The 16324-nt window shown below is 39.5% G+C and overlaps 1 protein-coding gene across 5 annotated transcripts in view; it reads left to right on the top strand.

The window, feature by feature from the left end:
• The window catches only part of LOC148817507 (ephrin type-B receptor 2), a 119762-nt gene that overhangs the window by 6667 nt on the left and 96771 nt on the right, over window positions 1-16324 (top strand). For all 5 annotated transcript variants that reach the window (XM_088938103.1, XM_088938106.1, XM_088938108.1 and 2 more), the window contains exon 2: window positions 6039-6723. In XM_088938103.1, coding sequence (XP_088794229.1) covers window positions 6039-6723 — 685 coding nt within the window. The remainder of the gene's footprint in view (window positions 1-6038; window positions 6724-16324) is intronic.

The following is a 16324-nucleotide window of genomic DNA, read 5'->3' as shown; positions in this document are numbered from 1 at the left end:
CTATATTCTAACCAGTGCAGGTCTTGAGGAAGCCGAATCCTATCCCAGCAAGTAATGGGTGTAAGGCAGGAGGCAGGATACAACTGGATGGGACACCAGTCCATTGCAGGGCAGGCACAGACCTAAACATGCACACACTCACACCTGGGCCAGTTTTCACAGAAGCAAATTGACCTACCAGCATGTCCTTGCACTGTTGGAGGAAATTGGAGCATCCAGAGGAAACTCACATGAACATGGGGAGAGCGTACAAACTTCACACAGATGGCACCCCAGGAGTTGTACGTAGGGCCTTAGCACTGTAAGGCAGAAATGCTAACCACAGCACCACTGTGCCACCCAGGAAAAAAATAATTTCAGTTAAAATTACAAGGGCTGTGTCACCCCTGATATCTCCATGTTCAGTCACATTTATAATAATATATATTGTACAATTAGTTCTATCTGAAACGAGCTGGTGTACTACGGTCATGTTTGATACTAATTATATCTCTTTATAAAGGAGCACTGAGTTGACCTAGAACAAATAGTGACAGGAACAGTGTATTATTATATAATTATATTATTAACATATTATTGACATTTGTCCAAATCTGTACAAGACCAACACCATTATATGGTTAGATGGCATACAAACAATTCCCACATAAATAAATTAAAACATAACATTATGCTGAAACACCCTACTAATTACTAAGAAAAATTAATCAAAATGATATATCATATTTTTTGCTGGATTGTGCAGCTTCCAGCAGTGCCTTCTGCTTAAGTTAATGCGAGTGTCAAATTCTTGGCATTTCTTTCCACAGTTGGCCTAAATCTGGATTTCACATTTAACAAAACCCATATAGCCCTGGTTCCATTGGAAAGTCCATGTTCCAGTCATTCAGAACACTCTTACACCAGAAGAGTTGGTGACCAAGATGTTTGAACAAAAGAGGCTAGAGTGATCACATTTGATGTTCTTCTCCCTGTCACTAAAATTGTCCATGACAGGCAGTTGTGGCGATTTCTTTGAGGCTGTCAAACCAACACAAAACTCATCATAAAGTCTAGTCTAGTCTAGCATGCAGCTGGAGAGCACGCAGCTCAGTGAAGCTGAACTCTTTAAGTGCTTAAGCATGTCAATCACTAAATGAAATTCTCATCAGAAAACTCAAACCTCTTGGCTAAATATCTTGAAACATGCTGATAGAATGCTAAAAAGTCATCTTCGCTTGCTGCTGCCTGCGGTGTGGGAAATTGCTTCAGCAAAGCACTTCTCTCAAAAAACAAAGAAAGGATTCATTTTACATGATCTTGTTCAGTTCACAGCCAGTTAGCTCCTTCCCTTCAACATTGAGCACAACATCACAGAAGAGTTTCAGTGTAGTCTTTTGGAAAGATGTATGCAATAGCTCTCGTGGCACTGCTGCACCATCCTTGTCGTGTTCATAATATGTCTGCAGTAATCTGGGTGACAGAAAGTAACACTAGGTGGCCAGCAATTGTTGAGCCTCCTTACAGCTGGCCACCTTGTCGAGATGTGTTTGCAGTGTAATTGGCATCCACACAGTTAAGAACAGTTTTCAGCTTATGAACCTGTTTAGCTGCTGCTGAGAAATAGTTAAAAATGTAGTGATAGGGAGCTATCACTGTTTCCAAATGAAAGTCGTTTCCTTGTAGCCCTGCAGTAGTGTGAATAAGACTCTTGACATTGACTTGGCAAATGACTTTTCATCATGGTAGTCATAAAAGTTAAACAGCTTCTTTTTTCAGACCATGCTCATGTTTTGCAATATGAGGTAAAGCGTTGGAAGTGATGATCACTGCACATTTTGTATAACCACATGACATTTTTCTTGTTATGCCGGGATCTGGAAACATGGTGAGGTACAAATATTGCATTGTGTGGTAACAATTGGTCACCACAGCAGCAGTAACTTTGTCATGTATGCTATATTTTGGTCACACAAAAAAGCGGGTTATGAATTTGTTTCTTTTTGTATATTTCTAACCATGGAAATATACCCAGCATAACTGAGAAGGGTGGGAAAATGCTAACATCCCAATAGTCAACACATGATGAGTCAATTTCAGATGTTTCTCCACTAATCTATCAAAACAGTATCAGTGGATGCCCATGTCCATACATTGTGGCTCAGTGTTTGGTTCAGCTGAGTTCTTAGTCCTGAGACAATTGTGAACATGTAATTCTACCAATTCAAAAACATGAGGAATATTACCAAAGGTCTGGTTTTTTAGACCTGAGCCTTAGCATAAACTATAGAAAGAATATGTGTACTAGCAGTCAGGACATCTGAACAAGCTTCGCTGAAGTGGTCGAATTCCAGACCGAGGGGTAGTTTTGAAAACCACAACAGTACACTAAAGCGCTCTATTCTCAGCCATCACTTCAACATGTACTCTGAACCTTGATGAGGAGCACTAAAACATTCCATTAGTGCCTCTTCAGCACTGTCAAGAAGCAGGTGAAAAAATAAATGTGCCTTTAGAATAACAGTTTGAACTCGCCAGCACTGGTGAATCATTAGTGTGGTCCTTCACACAGCACACTCTGATGTTTCTAAAATAGTCTTTCCTTCCTTATAATCGGTATCCTAGGTCTTAATGGAGGCTGAGAGGAGAAACCAAGTGTGACACAACAGCAAACCTGTTCAATATTTAAACTGAATTCAGCAATAATTTAAAGATTACAAAAACAAGTCCTGCACTTCATAGCTTTTGATTCTGTCTTGTAATTCACAACCTGTAGTCTGATACTTACTCTGCCTGCAAAAAAGTGATTGATTTATTTATATTTCACTGTAACCCAAAGCTATTGTGAACAATAAAACACCAGAACAGTTTTCCTAGAGCACTGTGTTAATTACATTTTAGCCAGACTATGTACTCTGTCATCCCAAGCAATAGGGTAAAGACTCTTTTCCTATATCTTCTTTTATTCAATAGCTGTATTTAAGTCCCACTTAGAAATAAGTGCATCTTTCCTATATTATACAGTACAGCACTTCCAATTTCTTCTAAAAACATTTCATACATGTGTATGAATGCTTTTGAATCTTCTGGTAGGCAATCAATAAATTCCCAGTTGTGAAGAAAAAAGAAAACTAAGAATGTTGTCTTCAGTTTGTTGAGATTTTTGAGGAAAATTCAATATTTTGGACAGTGGGAGCTGCATTGCACTGGCTGTTTGTAGTTGTTCAAGGACCTCAGGAAATGAGGCCTCAAGCTATGAAGAGTAGACTGCCTGTTAATTCAGTGGAAAAAAGACATACTATGATCAGAATTAATTCACACTGTTTTATAGAGCAAGGTGTTGGCAAAGGTTGTGGGTGTGCTAACATCTTCATTCTTTAAGTAAACTAGTTTGAAAAATTGGTTTCCAAAGAGCACTGCAGCATGTAAAGAATTGCCAACAAACACCTGCTGCAATACAACTTTGCAGTTTGCTTTCTGCTGTATTATTTAGTGAGCTATTCTCCACTTCAGCCCGGTGATGTTGGGTCTCTGATGACACTGGTTATATAGACACGACAGTCTGTGCTCTAATCGTTACTTATTCATTGAATTAATGAAAAGAGTTTCTCTTGAGGTTAAATCCAGTGTCCAAAGGTAGTGGCAGGTGGAGTCCCGAACTTTGGGAACTTAACAAAGCCAATTCAAGGTCATTGCACTTCCAGGCTGTGTTAAAGCCATCATTAAGGAAAGAAAGAGCCTGGAGTTAAATCCAGCCAACTCCTTCCTTCCGCATCAAGAAATATCTACCAGTCCCCCCCCCAGTGCCACCACCCTCTCTAACCCACATCCCCATCATTGCACCACAACTTAAAACACATGACCTTGCCAGGGTGTCAAATTAACAGAAACAAACTGTGAAAATGAAGACGTTTCTTCTAATTTCACACTTTGCACTTGATTGGGGGCCCCTTATTATCCCCCATTTGGTTCCCTCCACTGGCTCTCATGAAAGGGTGTCAGGAAAGCTGTGGCATGACAAAAGGGGCCCTCTATCAAAAGACATTTGTTTGGGCTTTCCCCTCTCTCTCCCTTTCATTAGTCCCGCACTTCTTTTCCCTTTCTTTCAATTTGATCTGTCAAAGGCATTGGTTTCATTGGGATAAATGGACATCACATGTAGTGTCCCCCTCCCCAGCCCTTACCCCACCAATCCCTGAAAAAGAGTCATTTTTTGTGGCACGGTGACCCTAATAGCTCCTTACTCACCCCGTCAGGGTCCCTGTTCAAGTAAACCATCATCCAACTCCTCCATCTGAGACCGATACAGTCCTGAGATGGTCATCCATAACCCTGACACTTTCAGATGCACAGTCTAATAATACTTATAGGATACAGCACATCTGAAGACTGATTGTGAAATGCTATAAGTGGATCAAACTCTGTAATCATTTCATTTGTGGTCCTTTTATCCAATATTATTTGAATCATCGGGAACGTACAGTGTGTTGCAAACGAGATATTCAACAATTTGGCATGCTGAGCTTTACTGCAAAGTTCTTACTACGACATTGTAGTAACTAATGTAGGAGGTTTCTTTTTTTCCATCATACATAATAAAGCCTAAAAACATACCTTAAAACGTGCACACATCCAGTACCTACAGAACAACAACTGTGAATCACTGAATTGCCTGATTTAATGAGTCCTCCAATGCCAGAGCACCCTATTGCTTTCCTTTGCAGAAAATACTTGGGACATAGAATAAAAAAACAGAGAATAAAAATGCTCTAATTAATCAAAGAAAATCTGTTATTTTTATGTTTTTAATTGGAGATTGACTTTCCTGCTCTCCTGTCAAAACCCTAGTTAAGTGGGGATTAATTTGAAGAATTATGTCAGCTGTGAAGTGAGGAGTGAAGATTGGCAATTGGGTTGGAGAAGGGGCTAGTAGGGGCGTGTCTGGGAGAATCACATGTACTCCACTTTGTTCGTGTGCTCAGAAAGCAGGGGGGCAGGTTTGGGAGGTGCCCCAGACCCGGAGGTCAAGGTTAAGACTAATCCAGTGGTTGGCTTTTACCACTGAGGACTTTTCACACAACTCCGAGCCAGTAAGGCTAGTATTTTTGCCATTAACAACTGGAGATTTTCAAAGCCCAAGTGAAGAGATCTCTTGAAGCCTAGCCTTCCTCCATCTGAATTTGCCTCCAGTGCATAGCATAAATTAATGATTCATCAAGAGGGAGATATTTGACCAATATTTGGTCATTTGATCCAATAATCATCTTCATTTCTTGTTTTCCATGCTATTTTGATAAACATATTTGTTTTAATATGATAGTTAAAATGTGAATAAAATATTATTTGAAGGAAATATTTTCTCTTAGAAGTTCCTACAGCCTAAAAACAATTAAGCTAGCAAATCTTACAAATACTGGAGTTAATTATTATCCTTTTTTGTGTTCAGAACTTTCTTAATTAGTAAATATCAAAGGTACTATACTGGTAACATCAAAGGCACTATACTAAATTAGAAAATAAGGACCTTTACTGTATCTTACACAGCATATGAAGCATTCTTTTTTTACCACTTTACTAAAAACAGCTTTGCTTTGATGAAAACAATGCAAAAACTTTGTATACTGGGAAAACAAGCCAACCGAGTGCAGTTCACACTGTGAGCCATCTGAAAGCCTAGTGTGTGTAGTTTTAGTTGAGTGCTTCCAGTGCTGGGTTGCACAGATGCTGAGTGTTTTAGTCTTTAGGGAAATTAAGGCAAGCCACATTGATGCCAAAATAAAGCTGCCAAATTAATTTTCCTTATCATTTCTTACCTAACATTCCTTGTAATAAGGTTTGGGGAAAATAGCTTATTAATGGAACAGCTCACGTCTTAGCCTTCTTTGGATTTCAAAATCCAGAATCCTTATGAGCTTAAGAACTGCAAAAAAACATGGAAAAGAGGTTCCAAGAGCACGAAACTGGTTCCAGAAAACATGAGAGGTATGAAAACAGCTTAACGCTTCTGTTTGAAAGGCCCGGTCTCTTCACTCACTTGTTCGTCTTTATTCACTCCACAGTGGGAGGAGGTCAGTGGCTATGATGAGAACATGAACACCATCCGCACCTACCAGGTGTGCAACGTCTTCGAGACTAACCAGAACAACTGGGTGCGCACCAAGTACATTAGGCGGCGGGGTGCCCAGCGCATCCACGTCGAGATGAAGTTCTCGGTGCGCGACTGCAGCAGCATCCCCAATGTGCCGGGCTCCTGTAAAGAGACTTTCAACCTCTACTACTATGAGTCCGACACGGACTCGGTCAGCAAGTCGTCACCCGCCTGGATGGAGAACCCGTGGATCAAGGTGGACACTATTGCGGCTGACGAGAGCTTCTCCCAGGTGGATCTGGGGGGCCGAGTGATGAAGATCAATACGGAGGTGAGGAGTTTTGGGCCCGTCTCGCGCAATGGCTTCTACCTGGCCTTCCAGGACTACGGGGGCTGTATGTCTCTGATCGCCGTCAAGGTCTTCTACCGCAAATGTCCCCGGGTCATCCAGAACGGGGCCATCTTCCAAGAGACTCTTTCTGGTGCCGAGAGCACCTCCCTGGTGACAGCGCGGGGGATCTGTGTGCCCAACGCAGAGGAAGTGGATGTTCCCATCAAGCTCTACTGCAATGGTGATGGCGAGTGGATGGTGCCCATCGGGAAGTGCATGTGCAAGGCTGGGCATGAGGCTGTGGAGAACGGCACAGTGTGCAAAGGTAAGGACTACCTCTTGTGAAAGATGTGAAAGCTGAGTCGTATTGACTGTATTTATAGAGGTCCGCAAATAATTTAAAATTTAAAATTTGATCTAATTTTGCTTATTACCAAATCGGAAATAGAATAATTTTAAGATCGTTTTTAAAGATTATTTTAGTCCTTTGCTAACAAGCTCTATTTCCTTCTTGAAGCAAAGTGAATCTGTGCTTCCTTTGAAAGTGACAACATTTATCACCTAGCCTCAGCCACATATGTTTTTTATGGCATCTATTAATTTTGTAACTCAATTTCAAACATTAAGGAGCAAGTCTGAAAGTGAAGATGTTTGCTAATAAGCTTCAGATTAGATTTCACTGTGATGGAGAACATGAGGACTCTCTTATGGGTTAAAGACCCTCGAGCTGAACTCATCCTTCATCCTTTGTTTGCAGCTTTTACTATGTCAGACTCATGTTAGGCTCTTGATACACTTTATATGCAAACTATGAGATTTAATATTAAACAGACAATTTGTGTGAAAGTGCGTAGAGACTGTAACACACTGGACCAGGAACAGAGACATGTGGCAGGTGGCGATATGACCTTTTGCGGTGATCTTCATGGTCAGGCCAGCACTTAATATGATGCTTGATTCCTCCTTTTACAGCACATGGAAAGCCTTTTTCTTCTGCTATATATATGAACAAAATTATTCTATCATTTCCTTTTGTTGAAGATTACAGGTATTTTGAGTAGACATTACCTCAATGTTGTCTTTAAATAACTAAGTATTCATAATGGTAAGATCTTTGAAAGCATTCTATGAGATTAAATTTACTTAATAATTTACAGTGTTTGACCTCTTAGTTTTTGGCAGTCGATCACACAATACCATAATAGCTGCAAGCTTTTATTTTTTGCCATTGTACAATAATTTATTACATATCATATTCTACAGTGTAGAGATGTAATTGTACACTCTTCTTCGATTCCAACTTGAAAAGAAACTTTTTTCCTATGTTGAGAAGCATAATGTCAGCTCATGATATAACAAAGACCCTTATTATTCTGTAAAAACATTTAGAATAAAGCATACCAGGTCCATCTTTTTTTCAGGTGTGTATCAGATAGACGCCCTTGAGAAAACTTAGAGACTCTTCTGTTTTTGATAGTCGGAAAAGACATAAGATTTTTTTTTATATATGTGCTAAAAATGTACTATATTCTTGGTAATACAGAAACAAGCTGGGTGTCACCTTAGCCTGGTATGAGACTTTGTTTTCTAGTGTGGAAGCTCTCCAGGCTAATGACTTTCAATAGGCCCTTCTGGCTGGAATCAAAGTATTCTCTTACACACACCGCCTAAAGCAAAGAGCTCTGTTCTCAGATAGGAGCTGGACGAGGGCCTTTTTTCATAGAGCTCCGACAAATAGGCTTCCCTTGGTACATTGTGCTAAAACAAGCTGGTTGATGTCATTGTGCCTGAGGGGAAATTAAAAGAAATGCATATCCAAATACTGATACCCAGTGTACAGGTTACAATAGGCAACAAATGTGTCAGAATAAATTCGGGCTCTCCCCTTCAGCACTCTTTTGTAATTCCAGTAAGGTCCGAGCCCCACATGTTGGATTTGAGAGTGTTCCTTTCTTCTGAAAAGCTCCAGGAGCTGCTTTGACATGCCTGGCTCACGCCTCGTGCGCGACAGCTTTGAGCGGCAGGTACAGTATGTGGAAGGAACACACGGGCAGGCTGCGTGCGCTGCTCAGCTGGCAACCCCGCAGAAAACAACGGCAGTTATTGTTCGGCCAGCCGCAACCAGCCCGTCCCTCCCCGTCTCCAGACGGCCTCAGAGACGGTGCTCTTGCTAATAAGACTGACGAATGAAACACCTACCTTTGTCCTAAAATGGTTCTGCTTTTCAGTCAGGCTGGTACATAACATCCCGTTTCATAATCACTGGCATGATTATACAGTGATTTTCTCCCACTCCTCTGGAGGATGTGAAGTAGAAAAGCCTTTGGTGATGATAGGAGTGGGTGGCTCACTTAGAGCGATACAGTTACTGACACCTAACAGGAAGGGGCAGCGTCTCTCATTAACTGACACAGCTCACTTTTTCACTTACTGTATGTGCTTTGAGAGGACATATAATTTGAATTATTTGATTATTTTTAAGATATTTTACATTTCAGGTTGGCTAGTTGTTTAATATACAATCAGTCTCTTTGAAATCGTCATTTGTTTTCAACATTAAAGGGGAACTACAATCCCAATTTCTCAGACCAGTTATTAAATCTCGGTATCAAAATAAATTAATTCATGGTATTGCAAAGTTTTACGAATTTCAAATTAAGCACTAAGTCCTGTACTTTGTGAAAGGACTGGAGAATCTCCATGTTGTCGAAAACCCCTGGTCTCACCATGAGCAAGAGTGACAGGTGAAGCTGTCCTTCCTGCTCAGTAGTCACTGAAATGAGAGGACAAGTACAGGATGCGCAGCAGAGATTTCACTGAAGAAATGTTCCAATGTAATCTGCATGCAGAGTTAACAAGTAAGTTTGACTTATCAGCCAAACCATCTCGGAAGTCGAGAGCAATAATTCTATTGGATTAAAAGAGATGTATTCACATCTTTTATTTAGAGTTTATAGGGCTGCTTCACCTTATTGGAAGTTCGGTTGCTTCGTTCTGAATCACAGAATATGGCACTGCTCATGCCTGGAAATTAAGTCTATTTTGTGATGTAAATTGCAGGTTTTACATGTTATTTCTAACCCCTTAATAGAAAAATAGCATTGCAGTTCCCTTTCAAAACTGCTATTCCTGTGCTGAGCTGCAGTCATACTCCCCAGACCTGCCTGCCCATCATTTGACTTTTGACTCCCTGCAAAGTGAGAGAGACCACTCAACTGGATAAACTTGACGTATCTGACAGCTGCCTTTTGGAAAGCTACGGTCTGGGCTGTAGGGTGCGATGAGTGACCATTTCTCCTAGTTGAGCCTGTCAGGAGCCCCGTTTGTGATATTGTCTTTGTGTATTTCCATATCGATGCACAAAACTGTGCTTTAGATATTATATACTGTAGTTTCAGGCTCTTTGTGGTTTTGTTTGTTTTCCAACAGGAGTTTGTATTTAATGAATATTAACAGAGAAAAACTAACAGAAGCACAAATTAAATAAATACTATAAAGAAACCTTGTGTGACAATATGGAAAAAAGCTGCAGGTGGTATAGACTAGGAGAGACTTTGACAAACGTCATTGTTAAATCTCTTATTTCTTTTATTCAATACAGTTTCCATACAGTGGTAAATTAAAGTAAAAACAAAAACTGGAATGACAGGCACTTGCACTTCATTGGGTGATGGCACGATTTCGTCACAAATATCATGTCAGAAATGTGCTTGTTTGCCGCAGTAGTTGTCTTACTGGAACACCAGTTAAGCTTTCTTAGTGGTTTAGCATTTTACAATGTTAACGTGAATGCCATTGTCATGTTTGCAAAGTGCTCTAGCTTTGAAAGAATACATATAAACACTCTGTTATAGTGCCGCAGTTAAAGTTTCATGAGTAAGGTGCTTTATGTGAAAGAGGTTTAAAACAAATGCAGTTGAATGAAGTGTAAGGGTCTTGACTCTTGGGGATAGAGTGGTCTTTTATTAGGACATATAGCAGAGGACATGGCAAATAGATGAAAAGCAAGTGTAGAATAAGGAAAACCAGATACCCACTGTTTCAGCTTTATCTTATAGGTATCCTTTGAGCCTGTTTCATATTTAACCCTGTCATCCAGCTGTTATTGGTTATGTGAAGAAATAAGCACTACTTCCATGGTGTTTTTCAAACCTCACCTTGAAATAAGCATGCCTGACATTGTGTTGCTGGTTGTGAGTACTGGTTCACTCCTGCTACATTTGCCTTGTTTTGTTACTTCTATTACATTTGCATTTGAATCTACTAACAGTGTACTCTTTCAGCTCTCACCATAGCAGTATCAGTATATCAATATGAGCCACTACACAGTGAGAAAACTGCAAATTTAACAATATTATAGCCAAAGGAAAGCAATGCAAAAAAATATTAAAATGTCATTTTTCAAAATGCTTTCCCAGACAAACATATAATTATGCATGTGTAAATTAAAACATTTGACAGGGTTTCTTGATTCAACTTTCTTGAACCCAGGGTTTCTTGAAGTATTAAAATTGGGCTTATCATAAAATCTTCAATTGGCAGTTACATTAAGACTTAAAAATTATGTTTTGTTTGAGCTTGCCTCATTTTGAGCTTATTTGTGTTACGAATTCTAGGCTGTTTTCCCAGTAAATTAAAAAAAAAATATTTTCTTTAATGTTCTGTCTCAAATGGAAGTCTTCTTTTTAATGCTAATTTTAAATTGTGGAAATTTAACATTGAAAACACCAAATCAAAAATGTGCTTTAGAAATTTTACCTTAGGAAATGGAAGCTCATCGGCTGAGTTAATGATAAGAATTTCCTTGCAGCACATTATACATGTACTTTTTATTTTTCAAACATTTCAGTTCCTGTTTAAGCATCTCATTGTTTTGAATACAGGGCCTAGTATGATCAGCAATATCAAACAGAATGTTTTACATTCCCGCCTGAGGAACTGTATAGCTTTGATTTTGAAATTATTGATGGACAGCATGATGGTGTATTGGTTGACACTGCTATTGCTCCAGAGTAATAGCTTCTTATTCTGCAGTATTCGTATTCTTATCGGACTTATGTCTACAATAAACTGGTATCCAGGGCAAGCTATAGCTTTTTGAATCCCTCATCAGGATGAGAAAGTTACTGATATAGGTCTATATCTATTTCTATAACTTATTTTGCTTTTTTATCTTTCTAATTTGGGATGGCTAGTTATCAGTTAACTCTTGCCAGCAAGGGAGGGATGGTAACCATTCCCCCAGAGAACCTGTGCTTTGTAGGAAACATCAGCTGTTTTTCATACTCTAACTCACACTTTTTTGTAGTGTTCTTGAGTGTACCCACCCCAGTTACAGTATGCACCACTACTCAGGGAATCCCAGAGGAACTGCTTATCTTGATAAGGTCCTGGGAAGCTGATAGCTCATTCATCCTGCCTTGGTGAATCACCCTTCACTTTTTACTTTTTTATCAAGAAAAGGCCACTCCACTCCATCCCCTGAAGAATAACCAGAGTTTATTTAAACTTAATCTTAATACTTGAGTCAGGTAGCCTACTCCACGCTCAGAAATTGGTTCGCAACCCTATTTGGTGAGACTATATCAAACAATGTACTGGTTCCACACTACATTCCAGTATTGTACAGATTCCAGTCCTTTACAGCTAGGACTGCTTAATATAAAATGTAAAACAGAGTATGTGCTTTGACATGAGACTAAATAAAGTCTTACTGAGTCTAACCAATCCTTGAAGAAAAGAAAGGTGTGATGTGCTTTGCAGGCCCAACACTTTTGATGTGTTAAGAGTGTTGGAATCCACTCAAGAAAAAGCACATCTGGGACCAGGGCGAAGTGCTGCAATGGCAAGAAGAGAGAGCAGAATGAAATTTTACATTCACTGCGGGCTTGATTAATGAGAGGGATGGGTCACCCTGTCTCTTCTTTGCAAATATTAAACCGAGTGCTGGATCTCCCATGTGGAATGACTCCCTGTGGAAATGCAACACTTTCACACATTTTTAGTTTAGCAATGAGAGATGAGGGACAAGTTGAAAAAACAACATTTAGTGACGCTCATTGGCATGCTGCCATCCTTTTTACAGAATGCATCAATCTCCACCCCTCAATCAGTCTCATTCACCATCCAGAGCCACACTCAACAGCACCGAGTCAGATGGGCTATTAATACAGTACATAACATTAGAATAGTTACAAATAAAGAGGAGGGCATTTGACCCATCTAGTCCATTTGGTAGTTATTAGCTAATTGATCCAAGAATCTCATCCAGCCACTTCTTGGATGAAGCTAATGGTTTCAGTTTCATCAATATGTCTGAGTAGCTTATTCCATGCTCCCACAGCCTTGTGTGGAAAGAGCCGCCTCCTGTTCTCAGAATTCAGCGCAGTTCCATGTAGTTTCCAATTGTGACCTCTGGTTCATGTTTCACTGTTCATAATGAAATGAAGATGCCCACTGGGTTGACTTTGTTAGTGGTTTGAGGATTTTGAACACTTGGATCAACTCCCCTACTAGTCTTCCCTGACTGACACTCAAAAGGTTCAGCTCTTACAGTCTGTCAGTGCAGGACATTCCTCTAAGCCCTGGAATGTATCTGGTTGCTCTTCTCTGGACCATTTCCAGAGACAGTTTGTAATGTGTTGAGTCAAACTGAAGCCCACAAAATAATACTCTTCCGTTATGATGTAGTTGTGTATAACATTGTAGTTATATAGACAGCAAAGAAACAGTGATACAAAATAATATCGCAATAGGGTAACTGTGGATCTGTAACTTCAGTGTTATATTGACAAGATTTAGATTATGCCGAGAAGTCGAGAAGACGACCAGCCAGATAATTGAATGAATTTTAGTTTTCAGATTTATTGATCGGTTCCTCAAAAAATTTATAAAAGTAATTTGTGAGGTGAATGTCTCATGGAATCTAAGGAAAAATATATATTTTCAAACCCAGCAGAACAGAAACTGTTTTACAGCTTATCCTCAACTAATGTGTCTTTTGTCGTTGTTTTGAAGTCCTTTCTAGTGCTCCAGTATCTTAGTTTCAGAAAAGCTTGTTGGATAATGAGGTGTTTGACATTTTTATAGGGTATTGTGGTAAGTATCTGGCTCATGGTAAGAAGGCTGTTTTTGTAAGCAGAACTAGTGAAGTCTTTTGGTGAGAGTTAAAAGCTTCAAAGGTAGAGTGTTTTGGAAAATGTAGTATAGTGTAAATATCATCTGGAATTTCCTGTCTTATGTTTTATGAAAGAATGATATCTACCATGTGTGGCACATGATGTGTTGCTGTTTCCCACTTGTTTTTTTTTATTTCATATTATTTCATGTGAAACAACTTTGTGAATAAGCTTTCTTACAGTCAGTTATACAGTAGTAGGGACTGAGCATTACACCCAGGCTTTATATGTGGAGCACTGATATACATCCTCTAAATCATTTTCCCCTATTCATTTTCCAGATGTTATTTATGGTGAAATAGATAGTTGGCATGGATGATAGCAATCAGAGGAAAGTAAATTAGAGATTTGTGTAGAACCGCATATAAAGTAACAAACAAGCAATAAATTCAAATAATAGAAACACGCAGATTACACTAACCTACCTCTTTTATGGTATATGATGTAAATACTTCTGGGGTACTGGCAAAGTTCTAGTCCAAACTGACTCAGTGCAGCAGCCTCAGTTTTCCATAAACCAGTGCTCTCTTCCTTTTGAAAATCTGGCATCATTATAATGTGTACTGCAGCTCTACAGTAAGATAATGAGCAACCAAGAGATATACATGGTAATTTCCCAAATGTTTTCCCTTATCCCATATGATGATAAGATTTTGAAATTTCGGGGCCATACAGTAGCCCAATACTGGCAGACCAGGAGCCAAATGATGAATGGAGAAAGATTAGGTGTAATCCCATTGTAAAATGTAGCGATAGATAAAGGGAGTTAGAGGGATTGAGTGAGAAGGTGGGTTTTAGGTACCAGCATGCATGATTACATAGGGAGAGAGGGAGAGCTGCAGCCAGGAAATAATTGTGGCTGTGTTCCCTCAATGACGCTGACAGAATCGAAATTATTAATGCCTTCCCGTCTGGAGAGGTTTAAGGATGGAAATCAGCGCCGCACAGAGAAATCCTCTGCAAACACAAAGCAGATTGTCTCTTTTATTTCCCTGGTTTTTATTCCCAGCACTGCTGCTGCTTTAATGAAAATACTAATTGACTAATAGCGGCTGCGGAGGGGGCATAGTGGGCAGGAGCACATACAGGATTCTCCCCAGCGTTTTGACAGCAAAATGAGCAGATCCCTTCAAGGGTGTTACTGCACTGTTCATAAAAATTAAGGGATTACGGAGGGCAATATCAATATGTCTTCACATGAGGAGGTTTGAGGAGCCTAACAACAGCATACATTACATTGTAGGAAGTAAGTCTTCAGTACTGGTATTGCAGACTAAACTACATTGTCATCATAGATAAATATTTTTGGAAATGCTACACAGTTCTTCAGCATTACTTAGAAAATCCATTGACAGTAACCCCCGTTTGTTGTGTGAATTTATGATTATTAGGGTCCTTTTAATATGAAGTAGCACCTGGTAAAGGGACATTTGATTTATGCCTTTTAATTAGTCACTAAGGAATCAAATGCATTTGTGTCTAAAATGCTAGAAAGTATACAATACCCTGTGAATACTCCTTCCTGAAATGTGTTTGGTAATAACCTTTTAAAAAAGAATAGAACCTTTAGCCCCTTCCATTTGTCAGTCAGGTTTAACACTGTCAAAGTCCTGTTTATCATTCTTTGCGTTTGTTCTTGTGCTGAATGCCAAGGGCAGTGGAAAAGAGAAGTCATCTCCCCACACCTCCACTTCAATTACACATGCAGGTATAATCCCATTAAGCCGAGTAGCCTGTCCTTCAGTCCATTTTCGTCTGTATTAATATATAATTAGAATACAACCTTTTTGCCTGTAGTTACAAGACATAATTACCACAGGCATAATAAAGAGTTTTTACACCTCCTTCCACTTAGACCACATTTTTTTCTCTGGAATTAAAACAACTGTCACTCTGTGTTATCTGACACTGGGCTGTGAAATATGACCTTGCTGGTTAATATAAATGCACAGGGCTTTGGCTATTCATGGCTTGCGATAGGGAGTGCTTTGCTAAAGTTGAACATAATAATTTGAGGTGAAATAATGAGTGGGCTGCATTTGGCTTTGCTCGCGGTATATCTGGACACAGTGTGGTTTGGCTATCTATCAGGCCTGGATTTTGTTATTCATAGAGGGCAACCCTCAATGAGCTCTTGTCATCTCACTGTTAAAAATGAAATATGTGCAGTATGGTACTTCCAGGAGTTTTGGAAATTAATTCTTACCCATCAAAATGTGCATGTATCATTAGCCCTCTAGATGCTAAGGGTAACTGCATTTATAAATGAGACCCTGGGGCACATTTTACACACAAAAAAGGTTTTGGGAATCTAAAGCAGCTACTAAGCTGATCTGCCTTGGATGAGACTCGCAGACTATTTATCTACAAGCAACTTAATGTGTTGAATGGGTTGCATAGCGTTGTCTTGTTGGTAATACCTCCTATGTCCTTAATGATTTCTTTTCTTGCACAGACTGAGCTTCAAGGCTTCTTCGCAAATTTGATGTAACGTTTTTAAATTGGACTTGATGGAAATTTGATTTTAAGTTGAATTTGGTGTAGCTTCCCAATACTGCTGAACGAAAATGCCCCTCATGCAATGCCGAAATCTTTTTCTTGTGGTAAACTCACGTGAATTACAGAAATGGGAAACACTTATCCAAAGTGATTTATGTTTGTATCCATTTATACAGCTTTCCATTTCACTGAAGCAATGTGAATGAAGTACCTTGCTGAAGCTTAGCACATCAGTGTCCCATCTGGTAT

Source organism: Atractosteus spatula, chromosome 20, assembly GCF_055471065.1.
Source record: "Atractosteus spatula isolate fAtrSpa1 chromosome 20, fAtrSpa1.hap1, whole genome shotgun sequence".
Classification (NCBI taxonomy): Eukaryota; Metazoa; Chordata; class Actinopteri; order Semionotiformes; family Lepisosteidae; genus Atractosteus; species Atractosteus spatula.
This window is presented reverse-complemented; position numbering and strand designations above follow the sequence as displayed.